The sequence below is a fragment of the Echinococcus granulosus genome, assembly GCF_000524195.1.
Source record: "Echinococcus granulosus chromosome Unknown EG_S00082, whole genome shotgun sequence".
NCBI classification, from domain to species: domain Eukaryota; kingdom Metazoa; phylum Platyhelminthes; class Cestoda; order Cyclophyllidea; family Taeniidae; genus Echinococcus; species Echinococcus granulosus.
Window position 1 is genome coordinate 241759 of NW_020170462.1, and position 9290 is coordinate 251048.

At 43.1% G+C, this 9290-nt stretch overlaps 2 protein-coding genes across 2 annotated transcripts in view; both read left to right on the plus strand. All coding sequences in view use genetic code 11, as the record gives it.

Moving 5' to 3' along the window:
• The window catches only part of EGR_07622 (hypothetical protein), a gene marked incomplete at both ends in the record, with an annotated part of 6846 nt that extends 2514 nt beyond the window's left edge, over positions 1-4332 (plus strand). The window contains 5 exons of the mRNA XM_024496871.1: positions 550-640; positions 928-962; positions 1184-1319; positions 4006-4100; positions 4147-4332. Coding sequence (XP_024348727.1) covers positions 550-640; positions 928-962; positions 1184-1319; positions 4006-4100; positions 4147-4332 — 543 coding nt within the window. The remainder of the gene's footprint in view (positions 1-549; positions 641-927; positions 963-1183; positions 1320-4005; positions 4101-4146) is intronic.
• Positions 4333-4512: 180 nt separating this feature from the next.
• The window catches only part of EGR_07623 (hypothetical protein), a gene marked incomplete at both ends in the record, with an annotated part of 6906 nt that continues 2128 nt past the window's right edge, over positions 4513-9290 (plus strand). Inside the window, 3 exons of the mRNA XM_024496872.1 lie at positions 4513-4638; positions 4944-5037; positions 5810-5886. Coding sequence (XP_024348728.1) covers positions 4513-4638; positions 4944-5037; positions 5810-5886 — 297 coding nt within the window. The remainder of the gene's footprint in view (positions 4639-4943; positions 5038-5809; positions 5887-9290) is intronic.

A 9290-nucleotide genomic window follows, 5' to 3' on the forward strand; every position in this document is an offset into this window, starting at 1 on the left:
GCGGCACGTCCGCTTTAACACTTGCTACATCCACGACGAATGAGAACTGTCACGAGGTAAAGGCAACAAGTGGAGTTGACTTTCAGTCTGCTTCAATACATTTAATGCCTTCTCTCGCCTCCAGCTGAGCATTTGTTACAATCCTGCCTCCCATTACCTTCTTTAAAATGAGTGCTTTGCTGGTAGCAGAATTGGTTTTTTCCCTAAATGGAAGGGTCTGACTGCTCGAATGCTTGAAGACACGTAGTGGTGACCGCTGTTTAGAGTAGATGGGACGAAACTCGTAAGTGAGCGAATAAAAGGCGTCGCCAACCCTTTAGGAGGAGAAGGTGGAGGACGAGGAGGAGGAGGGAGGATGAGATCATCCCAAATTAGTTGTCAAATGTCGTAACAGTGCGCAGCTCCTTCCTCTAGCCAGTCTTCCCCATCCAGGGGTCCAGAATGCTGGTAGAGTAGAGACGCAGCTTTACTCTCACTTTCGTCTGCCTCACCATTCAATTTCTCCTCTTTTTATCTCTGATATCCCTTATGCTTTCTACAAGCTTTCAGATTCTAAACCATTTCACCTTTCCTATACAATCCGGAGGATGTAGTTTCCCAGATAGAACAGGAGTAGCACAAGACGAATATACACCAAAAGGTAGTAAAAGCTTGGCTAAATTCCCAACTTTACCCGCAAGCAACAAATTTCTGCTTAGATGTGGCTTCATTAATCTCAATTTTCATCTCGGAAATGCAAATGTCTAGCCAACTTTCGTGTACCTCACTTTTCGGTGTTTCATCCTGTTCAGCTGTTAGTGGAATCGGCCTTACCTCAGACTTAAGGCCAATTTCCTGGCGAGTAAAAGCCCGTAGCTAACAAGACCAGTGAGTATCACCTCCACCCCACTCAAAATGCGTGCCTTTAAATACTTATTATCAATTAAGTAGCATATATTATGTTGCCAAAAAATCAAAAAATGGTAAAACAGAAGCCTTAAAAAATTAAATCTCTTTATTCCCTCACCGCAAAAGGCATTTTCCTCACCTTTTTCCCTCTCTTTCTTTCCTCGGTGGTCTAATTTACGCATCGAGTGAATGGGCGCTGACGGTTAATCGGACACCTCAGAAGTGAGTGCATGAAAAAGTAAATGTGTCCAATTTCTACTTTTAAAAAGCGTTTTACTTTGTCTCCTTTAATTAGGTTCTTTTCTCACACATGTCATCCGGAGGTACTTTAGGAGAAGAGAGGAAAAAGTGGTCACTAAATGGAGAGTCTTTATCTTGTCAAAGGGTGTTGGTGCATATCCTATCGAATAATTGGCCGAAATTATCAAAAAGTACGAGTTAAAGGTGTCTATCCGCAAAAAAGGAAAGCTTTTGTAAAGATTTATTGACGTGCCCTGTTTGTTCTTGATCTCTAGCTGGCTAATCTCCACTCCATCTGAAGGGGGACTGCATTTCGAGGCCTCCTTCAAGGAGGGGATTAAACCAACACCCTCCTCAAGAATAACATGGCTAAGTGAAATTTATCTCTCCAAATGCATGCTATTTTAAGTAAAGCAGAGTAACTTATTAATTTTACATTTTTTTGCTTCAAAAAACAACAATTGCCAGTGTATAAAGAGTCGGAAAAAATCTCCACATTGTGGTCTCTCATGTGTTCCATTTTCACTCACCCCGCCCACCTAGCAGAAAAAGTCTCCCTGACTTTTGCATAGAATTGCAGAGAGGAGGGAGAGGCAGGGTAACATCTGGCCAGTGAATGGGGTAATTTAAAGGCGTCTGGCCGTCAGTGTCTCCCCACCCCATCTAACAGAGCGATAGCGCAGATCAGAAGGCAGATAATCTCCCGTCCAAGCAAACTATCAAGGGATGTACAAAAAATTAAACACGAAGTAAGAAAAACTCCCTTGCATAATTTATCACGTGGCTATTTATGTAAATCCATCAATCAAGCTAGACGTTTAGCGGGGGGGTAGGGGCGGTGGAGCTGCGGGCCATGGTGCGGTGGGGAGGGAGCGGAGCAGAACGGACGGAGAGAAAGTTAGGTGCATCAAATTGCATTATTTCCTTCCAAGTTTAAAGTTTATTTCCCTCTTTTACAAACTTGGTAATCAGAAGGAGGTAATCGACTCAAAATCGTCCACCAAAGAAAAAAAGTAGAATTTTCTTCTTACGGTTTTCTCTACCTTCTCCCTCCACTTAGTCGTCATTGTTGGGAGATGCAAATCAAAGACCTATTTTCCTCCTTTGTCTTTACCTACGCTAATTGACTGCTTGGTTGAAGTTATCTCCAGTCAAAAGGAATCTGTCAAAGGATACTGGGGGAAAGGGAGCCATTAATGACAGATAATTGGAAACAGCCTTAAATGGTTGTGTCCATGATAAGTTTTCTACCAGATAGGGCAATCGAACCTATAAGATCAGCTCCATTAGAGTCCAGAGTATAACACGTTAATTGTGTGTTTAACTCTTGTTCGTGGTAAAGGAGCCGCCTTGGGTCTCCGCTACTGTACCATCGCCAGATGGACTGGCCTCCGGACCATACCAGTAGCCCCCACGCCTTTCTGTCCGCTATCAATGTCTATTCTGCCTGAATATTATGCCTTCTCTCGTCTTCAGCGAAGTCTAGAGGCACCACAATGGGTTAACAAAAATGCTTGCTGCTTTTAAATAAGCCCTTATTTTAGTTCACAGCTCTTCCCTTTGATCTTTCCCAAGCTGTGAGGCGCATGTAATCCACCTCCATCCCTGTGTTTGAGCAGCGACCACCGCTTAGGCGTTTAAAGGTTTACATTAGAATAAATTGGGATAAAGTTTCTCCCTTTTTCGTCTTCTCTCTTTCTGATTTTCCTTCCTTTTGATATCTGATGGGCCTAGAGAGAACTGTTCCAATTTTACCGTGGTGTGTGAAGACAAAATCGCAATGACAGACGTGGTCAACTTCCAAGTCAATCGGTTGATGTCACTGAGGCAGCCAGGTTTTTGCCAAATTTCTGAAGAAAAAAGACCCTTTATAAAGGAAGTATAGCCGATAAGATGCAAACTTTGGGAGGAATAAGAGGACGTTATAATTTCTTTTTTCCGCTCTAAATAAAAGCACTCAAACGCATGCAGATCAGTGAAAAAATGGTCTGACCGGTAGACCACAACATTTTCCCGAGTTTGACCTTTTAACCTTTGTTTCACAGCCCTGAATCGAAAAGGGGTCTAAGGTTTTGCAAAGGTAAAGGTTATGTGGAGGAATAGAAGTTTATCTCCCTACTTTTCCTCTTCGGCCCCCTCCACCTCCTCAGTCCTTGGGCCGACCCAAATTGCCCACCTGCTACCCAAAAAGGTGCATTCAAACAAACGCGCAACTAGAATTTATTTTTGCAGCTTGATGTAATTTCAAAATGCCAATTAAATCCTATGCCGAATGATAGCCTCTCAAAAGACGTCACCAGACACAGGGGTTTGAAATGGCCTTCATTAACAGTCAAGACTATTAGCTCCGCGCCGCCTTCATGGAGGCCATCACAGCATCTATCCATCCATCTGCGCTGGAAAATAGGTACGTAATGGCCCAGGCATTCTGACCCATATTCTCCCAGCCTTACAGGTTACCACAATTTCTGATTCCTTACGCATCTTGTTTTTCCAACGACCCGGGAGGGGGGTGGAGGGGTGGGATAAGAGACTAGGAACTGAGTCACAAGATTTTCCCACCGTCCTTTCCGTCAAAACGTGGTGTCCGAAAAACGAGAGCACGGGAGAAAGTGCCCGGTAAATCAGGTCGGTGGAAAGGAGGCGGGAGGAGGCGGAGCTAGTTGACACTGCGGTCAGAAGTAGCGTCGGGAGGGCGAGAGGGGGAAGAGGGTGGTAACAGCCTAATTCCGAGGCCACGCGCGGTGGACGTGAATACACACACACAAACCGACAGAATCCCAGGCGAGCTTGTGAGTGATGGCAGCGTATTTACCCGTGGTTTAAACTCACAATGCAAAGCGTCAGCCGCAGAATGACATAAATCAAGTGTCAAAGAGAGCCCAAAGGAGAAAGATATTTTCTGTTTAGCAAATCGTTTTAATAAATGCATGCTTTCTTTACCAAGTGATCGAGCATTTCTGACACCTCTGGTCGGTTAAATATCAGGGATTTTCCAATTATTCAAGTGTATGTAAGGGGATAATTTTGTTTCCTAGCAATTCAAAGAAAAGATTTGAACGTATTTACCTTGCATTTGAGTTACCGATATGTACTTACGTTTTTGATACTTGGCCAAATTTGTTGAGTGACGGTAAAGACCATTTTGAAAGTCAAATTCCCCATCCACAATGGATACATTTGAAAGGTTTTTATCTACTCTGACAGAATTTGTGCATAAACTACTGAATAACTAACATAAGTTATCTTTCTTAGAGTGAGTTGATCAGTGCTGATACTTTTTGATCAACTCAGGATACAAATCGGGAGGAAATTTTAGGGAGATTTTAGATAATTTTTCAGTAAGCAAAAAGAAATGAAAAAGTAGCTTAACTCATTTTAAAAATGGATTATGATGGCTGTTATTTGTCTAAAATTATTCGTTTAATTGTGAAAAGTGACAGATATAATCTTTCTGAAATCGCCTTAACATTAAGGCTTAATAAACATGCTGAAAAGGAAATTTTGCATGTTTTAAAATAGATTACTTGCTACGGTACTGATTCAATAGTGTGTTTTGTTATGTTCGGCAAGTGAAAGGGCATATCACCTATGTAGCGTTTTCTTTTCGGTGAAAATTAACAAGTGAGGATTTCAGAAAAAAAGAAGCCAAACAAAGCTGGGAATGTTTATCTAATATTTTAAAGCATTTGTGATATTTTCAAAGTGTGGCTGCAATGTTAAACAACAAAATCAAACATTGTTATTGAGAGCTTATAATGAAATACCAGTTTTGAAAATTTTGTTTACCTTAATTTTTATCATTTTTTTCTTAGACTACTGGATTTGGTTTTTTTGCCTTCCTGAAGAGGATGCATGTTGCAGCTCCTAAATTTGCTTATTATACTTTTGTTTGTTTTAATGATGCAAGTACTGATTGAATGAGTCTACCATGCATTCAAGCATGACGGTCGGTGTTCAAGTTGTCCCCACACGACCGGTAAAGGAGCCGAAGTTGACGCGATTATCCCATATTCACTAAATTTTTTATTACAAAGTGTGCTTTTGATGTAAATAAAGGGACAATGTCGCACAACTGTTATTTTAGAGGTTGATTTTAGAAGGTGGCTTGTGGTAGCTGTTCAGTTACGCATTGAAACCAACTTTTGCGCTTGTATTGGTTGTTGAAGCCTTATATTTATAAATCAATGGAGCAATTAGATAAGTTTGAGTAGAGTCCCCTGCAACTTTTTGATAATCACGACGAGCTTTTGAAACACAACATATGTTTGTTAGAATAAGCACCACTGTAATCGACTGCTTATGACCCTTCCGCAGTGAGATACAACCTCATCGCAGTCTATAATTTTGTAAAATATTTTACCTTTAAAAAATTTAACTAACAAATGCAGCTATATTTCTGTTTCAGCGGCTCCATTTACCAACTGCCTATTCCGTCGCACATGCGGTCTTGTGATGTGAGGTGATGCGATATTGTGCAGTGGTCAAAAAGCAAGAAAAGGCAATAATTATGACTCATAAAGTGTCACCGTCATGGGGATGCAGAAGATGAGGGAGAAAGTAAGGATGGGATGAATGGGTGTCTCCTTTCCTCTTTCTACTTCCTATCCTAATCACCGTGTCAGCCTTCATACTGATGAGCATTCACTGGTTCACCTATCCTTTGTTTTTTTTCTGTAAGGCTTGTTTCCCGTTCTTCTTCTTCTTCTTCAACACACTTTAGTTGTACCAAATCAAGGCATCTCTATCGTGAAGAAGGTTTGGCCTCCACTAAGTGACTTATTTCGGGTGAACAACTTGTCTATAATTCAGCGCACACACGTACACACAATGCTTGAGTAGACTTGTGAGGATGAAGTTTCGACAGCCCCAGAAGTCCCAGAAATATGGACTGACTCCTACTACTGGGCAGTGAGTGAATCACTTAGCGATAACTGATGACACTTAACCAAGGATAACCAACTTAGACTCATCCCACGTTGCGTTGCACTACAAAAACCATTTTTGTCACATCACAAGCCAGTTGGAAAACTATTTAAAAGCAGCGCATTTCTATTGCGTAAGTCAAGCTTTACTGTCGTCTGTTTTTTTTGTTTCATCTGGTTAAGATACACTCAGCTGTTAGACCCCACGACTCTCCCAGTGGAGGCAAGCAGCGCGGGGCATGTTTTATTTTATCACTCTCGTCAAAAAAGCTTGAACCTCCTGACAGGTTAATCCTCTATTAATGTAATTCCTCATTATCTGAAATCGAGGATCTGCCTTAGCAAAACGCTTAAATCCCACAGTCATTTATCTCCACAATAAGTTAGAAGTGGTACATCCCGGCGCAGCTGTACAACAAATCGGACGATAAGCTGCTGCAACTAGAGCTATGGAACCGAGTTAAACTTGATTAATTTGGCAGAAAGGCTAGAGTCACACCCCCTCTACCCATTTTACTCCTAGTGTAGTATAGGAGAAGTTGGTAGAGTGTATCGGATCAGTTACAACCTGATGTATACCTTTGCCTTCCATGGTGATTACCTAAATGATGCAAGATGCCACTGCGATGAGGCGCACCAATAAACTCACGGCAATCTTTATCAATCCTAGGTAAAATAAATCACATTTTGATCTTAACTGTAGGTTGAATAGTCAACTGTCTAGTCTATCAAACACACTTTTCGACATTTATTCGGCCAGGCGTGAATGAAATAACGGATGCTCTGTCTGGAGCGCTCCGGACAAAATTCTACTATCTTGACAAGCTAAGAAAGGGCAGTATATTACTAAGGTGGAGGAGGCCCGCAAGGCTATTTAGCATGTTTCGCAGGCGCCACACCGCCAGACGGAAATACAGCCTACCCGCCCACATAATTTAAACACAGCTATTAGGATGCTAAGCCATAAAAAGGCCTTAAAGGCCTCTATCCGCACAAATTTTAAAAGGAGGATCAAGTCCAAATGTAGCTGGGAAGAATCTTTGTCTGTTCGTCTGGCTGTTGGATTGGGGAGACAGTTTTGATCAAGGCATTCATTATTATTCACTGAAGTGAATGCGTAAAATACGTACAAATTTGCCGATTTTCCACTTTTCAATGGGTAAAGTATCAGATTACTTCTTGGAGAAAAAAATAATGGACAAAATTTATCAGAAAGCCTAAAAGTGGAATGTTGGGACAGGTTCAAAGAGTACGAATTTAAGCTTCACCTTGATGGGGAAGTTGGAAGCTCTTCTTAGCTTCACCATATATTAACTATTGCCTTTCGCTTCACCTAAACACTTCAGAACTCTCTTTTGCCCTTGCTAAAAAGCCGCGGTCTTCTAAAGGGAGTGCTTTAGTGCTGAATAGGAGGGCTGAAGGAGGCGATTTCGTGCATGCGATGTAGAAAGAGGAGGAAGGTAGTATTACCCATCTCGTGTATGTAGCGGAGTGCCTTCCGAGTGAGGTGAGATGATCCTCCTGTGGGATAAGGAGGACTCTCCTCACTAAGTTGAAGCAGAGGCCATAAGGACGCTGTTGTACCCCACCCTACGACACTTCAGCATCATGCTGTCCACCGAAGGAAGATAAGTGTGTGTTCAAATTAAAAAATGCAAGTGTTCTTCTCCAACGTTGAGTGAATGGGTGAAGTGAATGAGGAGATGAGGAAGTGAACGCCACATCTGTCGCTCCGATGCATCGACGATGGTTGGGAAGAGCACTTGGTGGTTGGACTGAACCTGAGTGACAGGAGGAGGGTACGATACTGAGTAGAAGTGGCGTGATAGCGTCCACCTCTCACTCCATCGCCAATGGTAGTGGTAGGAGATGTAAAAGTGGGATTCTCCCATGCATACACTTGGTTGCTCAGTATAGAGGTGCTGTGAGTGGATGTGACTGGTGTGATGGATGGCTGGATGGATGTATGTGAGGGCAGCATGTCCTCCAAGTTATGCCTCGCCAAATGGTGAAGGAATGCATCACTCTCATCGTCCTGCAGTGAATGTGACCTGACAATGACCAAGTGGGTGGGCTAGAACAGTAGCACCAACGAGGAGGCACTTTTGGTCACTTTGCATAGTTTATTCCAGGTGGAGGCGGTAGTGGTGGCCGTGATAGCGATGGCGGTGGCGGACGAGGAGGAGGAGGAGGAGGAGGAGGAGGAGGGGGAGGAAGGGGCGGCAGTTGATTGGGGTGTGGTGGATCTAAGTTATTTTGCAAATGCACCTCCTAACTTGGGTAGGTGCACTGCACTTCTCTCCACTGCATGACACTTGCATTCCCTCTGGTCAGCATTGCGCTAGCAGTTGATGCTGGTGACCACGAACCCACCACAACCACTTGTGCTGCTTATTTTCATGAGGTGTTGTGAGTAGAGTAGAGTAGAGCATAGTAGAATGGAGTGGAGGCGAGGATGGGTGGAGAGGAATGGAGAGATGGCGCTGCAAATAAATCACTCTCATGGCGTCATGGCACAAGAGTAGGGTGAGAGGAAGCGGTGGGGAACAAGAGGAGATGGAGGGTGAGAACGGGAGAGGAAAGTGTGTAAAGGAAACATAGCATTTGCTTTTCAAAGGATGTCCGAAAATATTTGTTGTCTGTTTTTGTCAACTCGTCTCTCTACCCACGTTGACATGTCAGGTATTGTCGTCCGTGGAGGGGATGGCATTGGTGGTAGTGGTGGTACCATTGTTGAGGGAAGACTTGTTCCGTCACTCCTCTTTGTTCATCTCCCTCCTTTGTCTCCTTTGACATCCATGCTCGTCTGTTTGTGTTCTCGTTTAGAGAGTGACATTTCCACTCCACATAGGTGGAAGGCCATTTGAGAGAAGATGGAATGACACAGAAAGGTGACACACGTCACCAAACGCGATTGGATGTTGGTGTTGATACTCAGAGGCCTTTGCTTCTCACGTTGGCTATAAGGGATGGGACAGGAAGTGACTTTGAGGAACCATAAAACCACACAGGACGATGAGTTGTTTTTTTTTCAGCTAGGGTGGTCTCTTTCTCATTCTCCTTTCTCCTCTGTCCATCCTGCCCCATACTCATCTTCTATCCCTTCTCTTCTCGTTCCTGCCTTCTCTTTTGTCATCAGGCCACAGATGTGAGAATTTGCCTTTGATGAGCCCTCCTCTCCAATAATAAGGTCACCTCTTTCGTAAACAACTCCATTAACTGTTGGAATGCCTGCTT